At 32.8% G+C, this 16,789-nt stretch overlaps 1 protein-coding gene across 1 annotated transcript in view; it reads right to left on the reverse strand.

Annotated features, from left to right (window-relative positions):
- STXBP5L (syntaxin binding protein 5L) overlaps window positions 1-16,789 on the reverse strand; it is a 325,555-nt gene that overhangs the window by 207,533 nt on the left and 101,233 nt on the right. Inside the window, 2 exon segments of the mRNA XM_047752829.1 lie at window positions 103-169; window positions 7,359-7,493. Coding sequence (XP_047608785.1) covers window positions 103-169; window positions 7,359-7,493 — 202 coding nt within the window.

Consider the following 16,789-nt stretch of genomic DNA (forward strand, 5'->3'; position numbering starts at 1 on the left):
AATGCTATGAACTGTGCAAGATGCTAGGTATAAAACAACAGTAAAAAACACCTTTATTCAAGAATGAGAGTAATAAATTTAAGAATAATGGTATTGTAATACTCACTTTCCTTCATCTCTTGGGCTGTCACTTAAGTGTACAACTGGACCTGGATGAGTCTTTGTGGATCTGTTAAATCAATTCAATAATTTAAAAAACATTAAAACACCTTACTGTTAGAAACTGGAAAAAAATAAGATTATACTGGAATACACTCCTAATAGTCTGGAATTTAGCTTATATTGATTTGAGGTTTTGGTTGTTTTTCATAAAAACTACTTTTCTTTCTCCTACCAACAGTTGAAATAGGTCTGTTTTTTGGTTTTTTTTTTTTTTAAATCAAGTTTAAGAACACAGATCTACAGAACAATGGGATTCTTCATTATTTTATATGCTTATATGTTGCTAGATCTGGCTCTCTGAAAATCTGAGAAAACTTTTACTTCTACAGACAACAGTACTTACACAGCACAAGGCTGGTGTTACAAACCTACTTCAATCAAATTGCAAAGAACATACTTAATTTAAAATTTCTTTTGACTAGAAATCTCTCATTTTGCTCCTAAAGAAAGTACAGTTACTCCTTTGATTTACAAAGAAACTCTAGTGATAATCAACTTAAAGAAAACTGAGATACCAGGGAAACCTAGTTCGCTGGTTATGTCTCATTTATCTGGTTAACCAGGGTAGTCGACAACAGTCTAAGAGCATAATGCTAAAGAGATCATTGCTCTGTCAATCTGACTTTAAATTTATTCTATTCTAATATCTGGTATGTCTTTTATATTTCCTACTCTATGTTGAATATGATTATGCCATGGTTAAATATGATATGAACTGATATGACATAGACTATTATTGCTCATTTTCTATATCCTTTCTTCAATGACCTAATAGTGCCAGATTAACTCTATTATTATAAGTATATTGATAGTTTATTTATTGACATAGGATATTGACATAATTTATTTCTTCAGCACACATGAAAACATCAAATATTCTACATAAAACAATAAAGAAGATACAAATTTTAGAAATTCTTTGGAATCAGACAAAAGTGACAAATTAAGTAACTCCAGGTTCCCTAGATACTGACTCCTCAGAGTAACTCAGAGAAATAAATATATATTTGTTAGATATTTTGTTAGTGGTTTTAACCTAAATTTTTTTCACTTAAAAATGGAGGCAGTACTGAACTCACTGAATAATTATTAAAGGTTAGAAAAAAATATATATATATGTATATATATATATATATATATATATATATATATATATATGGCACCTAATACAATGTCATATAGTGCCCAATAAATAGTATGTATTGTGATTGTTGTAAACCACTGCAATAATTAGAAAACAGAGTTATTGTTTGCATTCCAGGATATATGCAGGACAAAAACTAAACAAGCCTTAATAAAAAGTTCACAGAGTTTTTTTGCAATCCTCCATGTTTATATGTAATATATCATTGACATATAAATGCAGCACTTTATTACAATAAAATGCCTCTGATAAAAGCCAATGTACTTCGATTACCTTTGGTAACTAATTACACCTAACAAACCACAAATCCCTGTTTCTTGAGTTTGATTAGAATAATAAATACAGAGTACTCCAGGATAAACTAGTGAATGTAAAAGGTGTTTCACATGGTGTTCCAAAGAAAAAAATTTGGGAAACCCTGAATTAAAGTTAAATATCTCTCCTTTTTTATAGCACTTCTTAGAGCCATAATATGCACATTAGCACTGCCAATCTTCAATATTTTCCAAAATTATTGGTCTATAGTCTCTTCTTTCATTGAACCTCTATTGAGGGAAAGACTGAAATATAGTTTGAGAAACACTTGTTAGACCACACCTGAAACTCTTCCATTTAGCTTATAAGACTCTGTAAAACTAACTCAAGTTCAGAAAATAATCTAGAATTAAATGTCAGTTATTTGTAATAAGTTTTTCAGACTATAGAAGAAATTTTTTTAATTAAAAAACCCTGAAACTCAGAATAAAAATTAAGAGGAAAAATCTCTCATATTATTTCACTGCCTAGATATGATTGTTAACATTTTGATATATTTTTTCTGACTTTTCCCCTAACATTAAACTTTTAAAAACTACCAAGCATTCCTTGCAAACATTATGGCCATTAGAAACTGACTTTAAAAAGCAACTGTGTACTCTGAATTCTGTAAATCCTGTAAAAAATTACTTGGATAGAATTATCAATAAACTTAAATTCATAGGCTAATCATCTGAACAATGTCCAGCAATTCTTCTAACATTTCTATTTATTTCTCTTCCTCCTGTTCACTACAATGGCTTCTTGATAGATTTCTTTATGGACTTTTTTTCTCCCAGTATCTTAAATATTGGTATTCCTTGGTATTCTATCCTAGACTGCAATCTGTTCTCATATTACATATGGTCATGAATTCGAGAGCCCACAGAAGCCAGGCAGGTACTGCAAAGGAGTTCAGTAGGCTGAGTAAGAACCGTGCCACTACCTACAAATTTGCTACCTTATTTATTTATTTTTCATTTTTTATTTTTGCTTTTTAGGGCCACAATTGCAGCATATGGAGGTTCCCAGGCTAGGAGTCAAATTGGAGCCTATGCCATAGCCACAGCAATGCAGAATCCAAGGCACATATGAAATCTACACCACAGCTCATAGTAATGCTGGATCCCTGACCCACTGAGTGAGGCCAGGGATCAAACCTGCATCCTCATGGATACTAGCTGGATTCACTTCCACTGCACCACAATGGGAATTCCCGCTACCCTCTTTAATATATTCTCTTCATGCACAATCTCATATATCCTCATAGTTTCAATGACCACATAAATTCTGCTCTTATTAAGTTCACATCTATATAATCCACTCCCTACCATTCTCCTATATGAAATTCATTTGAATATTTTAACAACATATACAGCTCAACGTATCTAATATTAAACATATCTTATTCTAAACCTACTCAATCTCCTGTATTCTTTCACTAAATGGGACCCTTATCTATACAGTTGCTTAAGTCAAACACTTTGAGATCACTTTTAATTCTCTTATTATTCTTACATCTTTCCACAATACCCAAATAATGCCTCTTTCGACTTCTATTTCTTTAATATGCCAGCTTATTTCCAGTTCGAAATCCACTGTAATTTTTGCCGAGAATACAATATTTTCTCTCTTCAATCATTTCACCAGCTATTGCATTTGGATTAGAATTCCTAAATGCAAATTTGGTCAATTCTCTGCTTAAAACTCTTTGAAAGCTAGGTCCTGATCTTAGATAAAATCCACATGCTCAAACTGGCTTACGAGCTTTTCATACTATATACTTGATTACCTATCTTCACTGTTAACTCTTGCTATCCTTTCCCCCAGCCTTTTCGACCAGCTACAAAATTTCTGTGCATAGAACACAAACTCTCTTACATTCTATCTTTTAAATCTCCTCTTCCTAGAAAACCCTCTCCCCCAATTCTCCACTCATTTAACTGAAACACATCCTTGAATTTCATGGATGTAATTTCCTTCACAGACACTTCTCTGAGACATCATGTCTATATTAGGTATCATTCTTAAGGAATTGCCATGTTATATTTCCAATATACTATAATTGCCTTTTTACTTAATCTCACCTTTATTAGACTGAAAGCCCTAAGAAGAGAGAAACTGTGGCTTCCCAATTTACACTTGTTTCCAGAATCTAGAATATCATGGTGCTCAATAAATATATCTGAAGACTATTAAACTTACATTAATAATTTAATCTAAATTTCATGCTCAAAGTTTAATCACATGCAGAAAAAAAAATGGTTATGTTTTTTAAAAAGCTAGAGCTGTCCTGCGGAAACAGATATTTCTGTGCTATAACCTGGAATATATTTTCGCATGTAAAATTTTTTAATGTTGGTTTTGTTTTATACTATTATTTTATAAGATATTCTACAAACACTATAATTTCTACAAACATCACAAAGATGGCTTCAAGTTTCTAAATAACCAATATGTACATTAAAGGAATACTAATTATTTATAAATATGGAAATTGCCTACAATTAAATTAAAAGACTTCACTAACAATAGAAACAAGCTGGAGTTCCTACTGTGGCACAGTGGAAACAAATACGACTAGGAACCATGAGGTTGCGGGTTTGATCCCCGGCCTTGCTCAGTGGGTTAAGGATCCAGCATTGCCATGAGCTGTGGTCTAAGTCTCAGACATGGCTCTGATCTGGCATTGCTATGGCTGTGGTGTAGCCTGGGGCAACAGCTCAGATTCCAACCTTAGCCTGGAAACATCCATATGCCACGAGTGCAGCCCCAAAATGATAAAAAGACAAAAAAAAAAAAAGAAAAAGAAAAAGAAAAGAAAAGAAACAAGCTAAAAAATAACAAACATTGAATTAAAAGTACTTCAAGTCAGAACTTAAAATAGAAATAATCTCACAAATCTCTTAAAGATAATTCTGCATTTGTCATACTTTAAAAATTTATTGTTAAAATTTGTTTAAAATTCTGTTTATAAAATAACTCTTCTTAATTCAACATATTTCCTTATTACAATATACCCTTGACACATATTAATAAGTGGCATGCATTTCCTAATGTTTTTCAAGAGGCAAAGAGTAATTAAAAGACTGTTCTGGATTATTAGAAGTTGGCATTTAAAACTAAATCTAGGAGTTCCCGTCATGGTGCAGTGGTTAACAAACCTGACTAGGAACCGTGAGGTTGTGGGTTCGATCCCTGGCCTCGCTCAGTGGGTTAAGGATCTGGTGTTGCCGTGAGCTCTGGTGTAGTCACAGATGCAACTGGATCCCGCATTGCTGTGGCTCTGGCATAGGCTGTGGGTACAGCCCCAATTAGACCCCTAGCCTGGGAACCTCCATATGCCACAGGCGCGGCCCTTAGAAAAGACAAAAAAATTAAATTAAATATATCAAAATGGGGCTCTAACTCCATAGAACATGCTTTTGGAAATGTGGTCTAAACAAAGCAAGAAAGAGTCAAGAGGTAAGATGGCTAATAATTTCTTGGGAATACTTCAAGGTCATTTTCAGAGGCATGTACAATTATACAAAACACTGGATTTATATAAATGGTAGATTCTATACTGAATCACATGTGTAAAATCATATTGTGAAAAATGAAAGTGTCTTATTTCTTTCATTTCTCCTAACTTTACTCTCCTTTATAACATATATTTTAAACCCTTCATTAGTCCTAAAATCATAAGGTATGGACTATGTAAATACATACAGGGTATAAGTCATAGTTTAGGTAGTATTTTTTTAAACTATGAAATGGATTCAAGTAAATGAATATAGAAACAACACTGCAAGAGTGGTGAAATATTTGATCTGTTTAAATAATAAACTTCTTAATTACTTTAGTAGCATTCAACTGAACAGAAATGATACATCTATACATCTGTTACTATTTGTACTAATATTAAATTGATATAAAATATATGTAATTTGATCTCTCAAGTTTACTTGTCTTTATCAATCTCCTATAACAATATTATGAAAACAAATATTACATTCAACCCAATTTAATGCTTTGATAGAACTATGATTATAGGGGGAAAAAACCTTTCCCAAATATCTGAAAAAATAAATAAATTTTGGGGAGACACATAACTGTTTATAGGATACCTGTTTTTAAAAATACACACACAGGGAGTTCCCATTGTAGCTTAGTGGGTTAAGAACCTGACATAGTCTCCATGAGGACAAGGGTTTGATCCCTGGCCTCGCTCAGTCAAGTTAAGGATCTGGCATGCCGCATGCTGCAGCACAGGTTGCAGATGTGGCTCAGATCTGGTGTTGCTACAGTTGTGGCATAGGCCTGAAGCTGCAGCTTCACTTTGACTCCTAGCCCAGGAAACGCCACATGCTGCAGGTGTGGCTGTAAAAAGGATATATACACACACACACAGAATACTAAAATATTTATAAGCAAAATAGCTCATACCAATTATAATTATAATTGAAAGCTAAGTCAATGGGATGTGTAACTATATATCATACTAATTCTTAAGAATGCCATTAGTTATTTAGTAGCCACTCTGTGGAAAGCACCAAAATAAGCCAAATATGAAGAAAAAGAGAGCAATGAACAAGGATTCTGCTATGGAGCAGTTCTTAATCTAATGAGAAAGAATTATCATAATTTAGAAAAAAAAACCATCTGAAGTTCCTGCCGTGGCACAGTGGGTTAAGAATCAAACTGAAGGGGCTCAGGTTGCAGCTGCAGGTTGGATTCAATCCCTAGCCCAGGAACTTCCATATGTCACTGTTGTGGCCATAAAAAGAAACAAAAAAGCATTTGGATATAATATAAGAATACAACTAGTAACAACCTTCTTACACATATACATTGAAACATTGGAAATAGAGTAATACACATATACATTGAAACATTGGAAATAGAGAATAGCAGATTTATTATAAGACCATAGTAGAGTTTCAGGAAATAGGCTGTTTTAATCAGAATTTCTGGGAAACTATTATGCAACTTAGAATTTGTATATGTAAGAGAGAGAATGGGGCAACCTCAAGTCAAACATATCTTATTAAAGACCTAATATGTACAGTGCATAAACACTTATTAGAGAAATACTATTTTTTCAATTAATACATTGACCAAGAGAATTGTTTGTGTATATTCTACAGAAGATGGCTTAGAATTCCATTAAGCATGACATTTGAGGGATTTCACATTTTACATGTGAAGAAATATGAATATCAGTGTCAGAGTGAAGGTGGTGATTGCCATCAACCATATACCCAAAGAGCTGTATACATCACCACATGAAAGATAGTGATGAACTGATTCTTCTTGGAACCCAGAACAATATGCTAATGAGGCAAATGAAGAATAAGTTACCGGTATTTGAAAATACACATATTCATGATTACACACTGATTATGATTAGTTTTACATAAAACAAGATATAATCACAATTCCCTGCCACTCCCACTAGAAGTGGCTACATAAAGTCTGACTACAAAGAAATGATTCCATGAATAACTTTTAGAATAAGCCTTACTATATTATCATCAAATTTTACATACATAATAACTGTTAATTATTTACAGTATTTGGAAAGCATAAAATTGACATGTTAATACTGTATCTACTTTTAAAAGCCTTTATGTTTTTAAATCATTTTAGCTGAACTTCTCACTCAAATTAATCATAAATTAGCTTAGATGTTTCAAACAACTCTGCAATTTGACGAATGTTACATAACCACAGAAGTATTTAATCTAAATAAAGTAGTATTCAAGTTCAAACTTACAGTTCAATTGCCTTGTTCCACATGATAACATATCCAGAAAGAATGAAAGACTCAATATTTACAATATGTGTATTTCCTCTTTCTGTTCCAACATAGAGCCATTTACTCTGGAAAGGTAGATGACAGTAAGTAATTCTGAAAGAAAGAAAATTATAATTAAAATATCTAAATTTTATATCTGGGCAGCATTATATTTTCCCTACTATTATGTAGTGAAAACTATATAAATAATAAAATGTACTATATATTCAAGTAGCACTTAGCTATTAGTAGAGGTTATAGGATAAAAAACAACAGCATATCATTAAAAACAATAATATAATACGAATCACTACTAAATAAGTGTCTAACATGGGCACTGATATATATTATTTCTAATTCTGAAAACAGCACTTTAATACAGATATATAATGTATACATGTAAGGATAACCTGACCCCCTTGCTGTACAGTGGGAAAATAAAAAAAATTATTAAAAAAAAGACAGATATATATTTCTGTTTTACAAAGAGGAAACTGAGCCCAAGAATTTTCACTTTTATCTTGCCTAGGACTTACAGCTAATACGTGGCAAAACTGGGATTCAAATCCATTCCTGTTTCGCTGCAAAATTACCATCTTTCTACCAAGATACATTGTTTGCTTGTTTTTTTTTTCAGTAATATTTACTTCAAATAGAAATTAGGTATATATGAAATAGACATTTCAGAGTTCTCAGAGAGTTTGTACCTTTGTTTATACGAGATGATAAATTATTTATTTTTATTCTAATGCTTGGCATCTAAGTAGTACAAAGGAAAAGTATAGGGTCAGAGATTCATTATACTGGTCCTTTATTTCTTTATTTTTGGTACTGTCTTCATCTTCACAATGGGCTTTCTGACCAATTCTGGGAAACTGCTCCATGGCCAAAGCAACTATGACTCCTACATAAGAAATCTGGGAAGAGAGTCATCTATCCACAGCATCATCCTCTTTTGTAGTTTGGCCTACTTATGCTCCTTAAACACTCTTAAAAAGACAAGAGGGATAAGTTCACAGTTATCCCTTGTCAGAACTTGTTATTAAATCATATTTTGTAGAATGTTCTCATAAAAGGAGCTCTAGTAAATTGTCAGAAGAGCAGAACAGAATTATAACACCAGGCAGATAGAACAATATGAAAAAAAAGGAAATGAATGGTAAGTTTAACAAAAAGATTCCATCTTGTACCTCTTTATGTAAAAGTAAACATCTAGTCTATCAAATTTATATTTTCAGTCTGGTTCACTGACTTTCTCTGCACCAAACTTTGCCCATTCAAAAGTATTCAGTTGCACACTACATTAAAAAAAAAGTAGTCTTATTACTACATACGCATTTACAGAGTTAATTGACAATCTAATTAAACACGTATGATATTGGACAATTCTGATTAAAACCTAAAGTCTAGAACTGCTGTTGTCAAAAGACATTTAATAATGTTCCAAAGGGAATAAGTTAATGGCCATGTTTCTAGGTAATGAACAATCTATTTGCATTTCAATCTATGTAGAAAGAGGAAACATTTTACAATGTATTTAAGATCACTCTTTCTGAATATAGGAAAAGTTAAAAAAAAACACTAATCCTATAAAAGTAGACACAAATTTGGGAGTTAGGTAGAAAAGGAGCAGATTTCAATATTACATAGTCATTTATAAAGAAGAAAAGTCCAAGAACTGCCAGGTTTCAGTAATGAGACCTGAAGCAAGCAGCTAAATTTCAATATAGAAGACTTTTTAGTATGTACAATAACAGTGGAATACATAAAGAGCCAAACAGAATTATAAATATTTCTTGAGCCATTACTACTCTATTCCTCATTCTTATTGATAAAAACTAGAACCTTGATGACAAAAGGGTTCCATCTTATATCTGATGACCAAGAGACAGGTAGAGGTTAAACAAGTAAGAAAGATTCCAAGACTTAATATGAACCCAATAAAAACATTAATTTGAAAAGATACATGCACCACTATATTCATTGAGGCATAACTGACAATAGCCAAGATATGGGAGCAATGTAAGTGGCCATCAATAGATTAATGGATAAAGAAGATGTGGTATGTATATACAATGGATTATTACCAATACTAAAAAAGAATGAAATCTTGCCATTTGTGAAAACATAGATGGCCCTCTTCCTAAGTGAAATAAGTCAGACATAAAGACAAGTATTATATAATTTCACTAATTGTGGTATCTAAAAAACAAAACAAAACAAAACAAACAAATTAACAAACCAGAAATGGAGTCATACATATAGGGAACAAATGGTTGCCAGAGTGGAGGGAGGTGGTATGATGAGTAAAATAGGTGAGGGAAATTAAGAGGTTCAAACTTTCAGTTACCAAATAAATGAGTCCTAGGTATGAAATGTACAGCATGGGAAATATAGTCAGTGATGTTATATCTGTCATCTTTGTAGGTGACAGATGACAACTAAACTTATCATGGTGATCATTACAGACAGAAATATCAAATCACTGTGTTGTTCACTAGGAACTAATACAGTGTTGTAGGTCAATTATACTTTTTCTTTTACTTAGTGTATATATATAATTATGGATGTTCACTAAACTGTCATAATCATTCCATGATACATGTAAGTCAAATCATATCTTAAACTTATATATACGTCCATATGTCAATTTTATCTCAATAATGTTTTGAAGAAAAAAAGAAATTGAAACCTAAGGACAACCAATCATAAAAAGTCAACTAGCTTTCCTCAAATAAAGCAACTATTTAAGCTATAAGCAATCAAATAATTCCCTGTTTTGCTTTCGTGTCTTATCCATAAAACTCTTGCCCAGCTCCTAAACGTGGAGCACTCTTATCCACTATTGATTGGCACTTCCCAATTCAAATTGATTTTGTTCAAATAAACTCTTAAATTTTTTTTTAAAAGTAATGTGATTTACTTAATATGATTGACATATGTAAAGGAGAGGGCATGACTCCTTGTCATGTGTATTTGGTAACCCTAAGAGTGACTAATCAATATCCTTATAGAACTTTATTGTATTTAACAGTTACATTTTCATTTATAATGTATTCCTACCACCTACAAGATGAAGAATTTTCTATTATATGTGAGCTTTGGAAAAATAATGTTGTTATTTTTGCAACAACGTTGTTGTTATATAACCGCCACCTACAAGACGAAGAATTTTCTATTATATGTGAGCTTTGGAAAAATAACGTTGTTCCTATATCCACATTCACTATCATTCTTCTATAGTAAATCATCCAAGACATTCTTAGTCTTCCATCCATTCACCCATTTACTCAAACTTCACTGAGTAATTCTTTTTAAAAAAGTACTGTCCTTGATTACAAAACACTGGTTTTCCTTCAAAGAAAATAACAGCTAATAAAGAGATAAGGCAAATTAACAAGTAAGAAAAATAAAAGTAAAATGTGTTAATTACTATAAAGAATTCAAAGGAGGGAGTCGTTAATCCCAGTAAGGGAAATCAAGGAAAGCTAATGTAGAAAACTGCATTTGTTTTTTTGTGGGGTAGGGGTCTGGCTTTGTGCATGTCATGAGGAAGTTCTCAGTCCAAGGACTAAATCCAAGCCATAGCAGTGACAATGCCAAATCTTTAACCACTAGGCCACCAGGGAACTCCAGAAAACTGCATTTGAATTGGGCTATTAAAGGTCAAATAACTCTGTAATTTGAGATATATATATATATTATATAAGCATATTAAGCAAACAAAAATACATGTTTCTCAAGCTTGAACAATACACAAACCTTCAAAAAATGTTGCTGATCCTCACTTTTGACTTACATTTATAATATCTTTAACTTATATATAAAAATAAGTATAAGCTCCTCATACTTATAGCTCTTATATACACATAAAAATACAAATTAAATACAAATAAAACTAAAGCTAGAATACAAATGACATTAATTTACATGAAAGATGAAGTTTTTTATAAAAATAACTTCACAATATGGATACGGTTCTGATTGCACAGGTTCTTTTGAATTTGGTGTATCCATACTTGTTTTGAACTTCTCTTCTTCACTTGCCTCTATTTCAATAGCCTTAAATTCTGATCCATAGTACACCATCACAAAATTTTACAATCTTCTGACCTGAATATAATACATGTGCATAGTGCATGGTATACTTTTTAAATAAACAACTGAAATCTACTTTGTGCCAACACAATCATAAATGCAACTATAACTTCAATATTGAAATCATACAGCAGTATCTTTATACAAAATAGTCTATTCAACTGATTTAGAATATTTCCATTAGTCTAATTATAAAAATAAAAAATATTACTGTAGTTCCCTTGTGGCTCAGCAGGTTAAGGGATCTGGTTGTTACCACTGCAGCTCGGGTCACTGCTGTGTCATGGGTTCAGTCTCTGGCCCAGCAACTTCCACATGCTGCGAGCATGGCAAAAATAAATAAATAAAATATTACAATCAGAAACGACTGTGGATAATTCACAACACAAAGACTATGCCCACAGGCCCTAGTTTGAGAAAAGCTGTCAGTACACAAGCCAAAAGGGATTGGTTTAAAATTACATAAACTATGCTGTATAAAATTTAGTGGAAGACTTTATTTAACTTTTAAACATCTTCCCCCTAAATCCTAACATAGTTCAATTTTGGTCTTACTCTTTGTCTAGATTCCAGGTGAAACTTCTCGCACCAGGCATAATGACTCTAAGTCCAGTCCCTTCTACAAATTTTCTTTTATTTTTGGCCATGCCGCAGACATGTGGGTGTTCCCAGGACCAGGGATCAAACCCATGCCACAGCAGCGACCCAAGCCACAGCAGTGATAACACCAGATCTTTAACCAACTATGCCACAGGGAAACTCCCACTTGTATAATATTTATAATTATTCTTTTTTTTTTTTTGTCTTTTTGCCATTTCTTGGGCTGCTCCCACGGCATATGGAGGTTCCCAGGATAGAGGTCAAATCGGAGCTGTAGCCACCGGCCTACGCCAGAGCCACAGCAACGCGGGATCCGAGCCGCATCTGCGACCTACACCACAGCTCACGGCAACGCCAGATCATTAACCCACTGAGCAAGGGCAGGGATCAAACCCACAACCTCATGGTTCCTAGTCGGATTCATTAACCACTGCACCACGACAGGAACTCCATAGTTATTCCTTACAACACGATTATACTCAGAATCAGGTGTATGAATCTCCATATTAAAAATACAATATCAGAGATGAGGATTTAGTAGTTCTGGAGGAATATCCATGAATACTGTTTTAAAACTCTATGTGGGCGGTTTTGATGCACAACCAGTTAAGTACCGCAGAATTATAACAACTTTAAATCTCTAAAATAGATAGATATCTAGTTGTGATGAATATTCTCAGATTCCAGTCACACAAATTGTGATTTCATTGACCTGGGATGGAACATATGACTGGTAATTTAACAAGTATCATCAGTAATTGCCATTCAAAATAGTCCATAGACCAGCAGCAGCATGGATGTCACCTGGAAGCTTAGTAGAAATTCAGAATCTCAGGTTCAATCCCAGAATTAGAAACTGAATTTTGTGAAGAAACCCCCATATAAGTTACATACACATAAAAATTTAAGAAGCACTTCTCTAGGTGATTCTAATACAGATAATACATGAACTACATTTTAAGAAATGTAGTGCTATGGCTGAATGACTGCTGCATACTTACTCTTCGAGTTTTAGGTTAAGAACTTAAATTACTAATTAATAGTAGGGACTAAGCCTTGTAGCAGGGACAAAGCCTTGTGGTATGAATACAGCTATGGTGTCCTCCCAAACAGCTAATGATGGCTATAATAATGATCATAATAAGAGCCACAACAACAGCCAGGGAAAGGGACAGATTGCTATACTAAGATTCGCTCAATGTCTTACATCAAAGATTGATATTTAGGAGTTTTAGTGGAAAAACTCAAATCATGTAAAAGCAAAAATAAAGAATTAAAATTTAAGAAAAAGAATCTGATAATTTTGGACAACAAGTACCTTGCTAGTATCATAATATGGGATAAAATAAATAGTGAAAATTTAGATAAATTTCATTCATTGTCTTAGTGAGCTTTAATTAACTAACCAGACAGTAAAAAAAAAAAAAAAAAAAAAAAACTCACTCGATTTTATTGTCCGTAATTGGCTTGAAAACTAACAAACATAAGTCAAATTTTAAAAATAAGCCAAATCTCTACATTTCCAAAGGGAATAACATCATTATTTTTGGCAAATGCAACTCTGAGAAGCTTATTCTCATTCTCCTACAGCAAAAGAAATAACATTTTCTATCTGAATTTAAATTCATAGAATATTTCAATTTCTAAACGAGAGAATTAATGGAGGCCACATCAGGAGCAGGAATTAGTCACCAGTCCTCTGGTCATGGTGATAAAAGTACAAGTGTAATAGGGAGCCATAATACCACTCTAGTAAGATGCCTCTCCCTATCTCAGGTGTTAGTAAAGGCCAAACTAGAGAACTTGAACTTCTATTCCCATCTGTTAGTAAAAAGAGGACACCAGGAGTTCCCATTGTAGCAAGCAGAAATGAATCCAACTAGTATCCATGAGGATGGGGTTTGATCCATGGCCTTGCTCTGTGGGTTAAGGATCCAGCATTGCCATGAGCTGTTGTATAGGTAGGAGATGTGGCTCAGATCTGGTGTTGCTGTGGCTGTGGTGTAGGCCAGCAGCTATAGCTACAATTTGATCCCTAGCCTGGGAACTTCCAAGTGCCATGAGTACAGCCCTAAAAAGCAGTAATGGAAAACAAAAGAAAAAGAAAAGAGGACACTAGCCCTTCTATTGCCAGAGCAGTGTCAAAACAACCCACCCCAAACAGAAGATTTAAGTAGGACCTAGGGTGTCATAACCTTATATCAAAAACGTTCAGTCTGAATTTAAAAATCACTCATATCAAGAAATAGAAAAACCTCAATTTCAATGAATAAAAAAGATACCCACACCAAGATGATACAAATGTTATAATTCACTGGTAAATATTTAAAAGAAGCTATCATGAAAATGAAATAAGAGATTATGAAAAAATGAAATGAAAAAAATAGAAAATCTGAGCAAAGAAACAAGAGATAAAAAGAAGAACCAAATGCAAATTTTACTACTAAGAACAATAAAGAAAATTTAAAAACCTCTGGATAAACTCAACAGCAGAATGAAGGAGACAGAAGAGTCACCAACTCAAATATACAATTTAAACTAGCAAATCTATAAAACAGACAGAAAATAGATGTACAAAACATCAGAGACTGAGAAACCTGAGAGACAAAAACAAAAGATCTACCAATCATGTTATCAGAGTCCAAGAAGGAAAAGAAAAAGAATGGGAATGAAAAAGCAGTAAAAAAAAAAAAAAAATTAATAATGTTTAAAAACTTCCCCACATTGGCAAAAGGCAAGACAAAGGATTCAAGAAGCTGAAAAAAAAATGCAAAAGGATAAACCCAAAGAAATAAAACCAAGACAGATCATAGCCAAACACCTGAAAACTAAATAAGAACAGAAAAAAAAAAAAAAAAAAAAAAAAGGTCTTGAAGATGGCAAGAGAGAAACAACATTTTAACCATAGGGGAAAACAAACTCCAACGATAGATTTCTCATTAGAAAACAGAGGACCAAAACTAAGTAGAGCATTACTCAAAGGCTTAAAGAAAAGAACTGTCAACCCAGAATTCTATACACACCACAAGTATTTCTATTTTTATTAGGTGAAGGAAAAAATAAGAATTTTTCACTCAAAGAATAGTAGAAGGAAGTTTACTAAACAACTTGGTAGAAGGAAGTTTACTAAACAATTTGTCACTAAAAGAATGGTAGAAGGAAGTTACTAAAAAGCGGTGATGAATGAAAGAATATTTAAATAACAAGTATGAAGAAAAAACAAAGTAAAAATATGTGTAAATAAAACAGATTTTCCTTTTCCTCTTGAATTTCCTAAATTAGCTTCGATAGTCGAAGGAAAAATTATAACAGTCTGATTTGGATCTAAATATAAAAAGAGAAAAAAATCACTATAGGTGAAGAAAATTAAGGGAAATAAAAAAAAGAAAAAGTCATCATATGTCATTCAAACTGGGAAATACAATAGCAATAGACTAAGCAAGACATGCCTAATCCATGGGTCTAAGAAGTTGTCACAAGGGAATTAAAAAAATACATTGACCTGAATGATATTGGAAAAACAGTAAATCAAAATGTGTAGAACACAACTAAAGAAATGTCAAGAGGGAATTTATAGCATGATATACTTTCATTAGCAAAAAAGGAAAAGTGGAGTTTCCCATTGTGGCTCAGCAGTAATGAACCTAACTAGTATCCATGAGGATGCAGGTTTGATCCCTGGCTTGACTTAGTGGGTTAAGGATCTGGCATTGCTGTGAGCTGTGGTATCACAGATGCAGCTCAGTTCCCATGTTGCTGTGTCTGTGATGTAGGCCAGCAGTTGCAGCTCCAATTATACCCCTACTCTGGGAACTTTCATAGGCTGAGAGTGAGGCCCTAAAAAGACAAAAAAACATGGGGGAGGGGATTTCAAATCAATGGCTAAGCTCCCATCCTCAAGAACCTAGAAAAATAAAAGCAAAATAAACCCAAATCAAGTGGACAAAAAATAAAAATGACAAGCAGAAATCAGTGAAACTGAAAACAGAAAAACAATGGATAATCAATAAACAAAAAGCATGTTCTTTGAAATGTTTAATAAAATTGAAAAATCTCCAGCAAAACTGACAAGAAAAAAAAAAAGCAGGAAAGACAATTTACCAATATTAGGAATTAAACAAGGATTATCACTACAGATTTATGCAAATTTAAATACAATGGTAACAATTTTGTACAAATATATCTAACAATTTCTGAGATGAATTAACTCCTCAAAAAGCTCTAATTAGCATGATTCCCCAAATGTGAAGTAGACTGAATAGGTCTATAACTATTGCAAAAATTTAATTAATAATTTTTAAATTTCCTGAAAAGAAATCTTAGGCACATATAGTTTCACAAGAGAATTCTATCAAACATCTAGAGAACATCATCACCAATCCTAATAATCTGATCCAGAAAATATAGGAAGAAAAATCAGACAAAGACAATACAATAAAGAAAACATGTATACCTTAAATACAAACTTTACTAGTCAATTATAACTCAACAAAGCTGGGAGTTGGGAGGAAAACTACACATTAATACTCATGAATAGAAATGTAAAAATTCTTAACAAAAGATTAACAAATAGAACTCAGCAACATATAAAAAGGCCAAGAGGGGCTTATTCCATTTGAAAACTAGTCAATGTAATTCACTGTATTACAAGCTAAAAGAGAAAAATAACATGATCATATCAATTTGATGCAGAAATAGCAATTGGGAAAATT

Source organism: Phacochoerus africanus, chromosome 1 (assembly GCF_016906955.1).
Source record: "Phacochoerus africanus isolate WHEZ1 chromosome 1, ROS_Pafr_v1, whole genome shotgun sequence".
Lineage (NCBI taxonomy): Eukaryota > Metazoa > Chordata > Mammalia > Artiodactyla > Suidae > Phacochoerus > Phacochoerus africanus.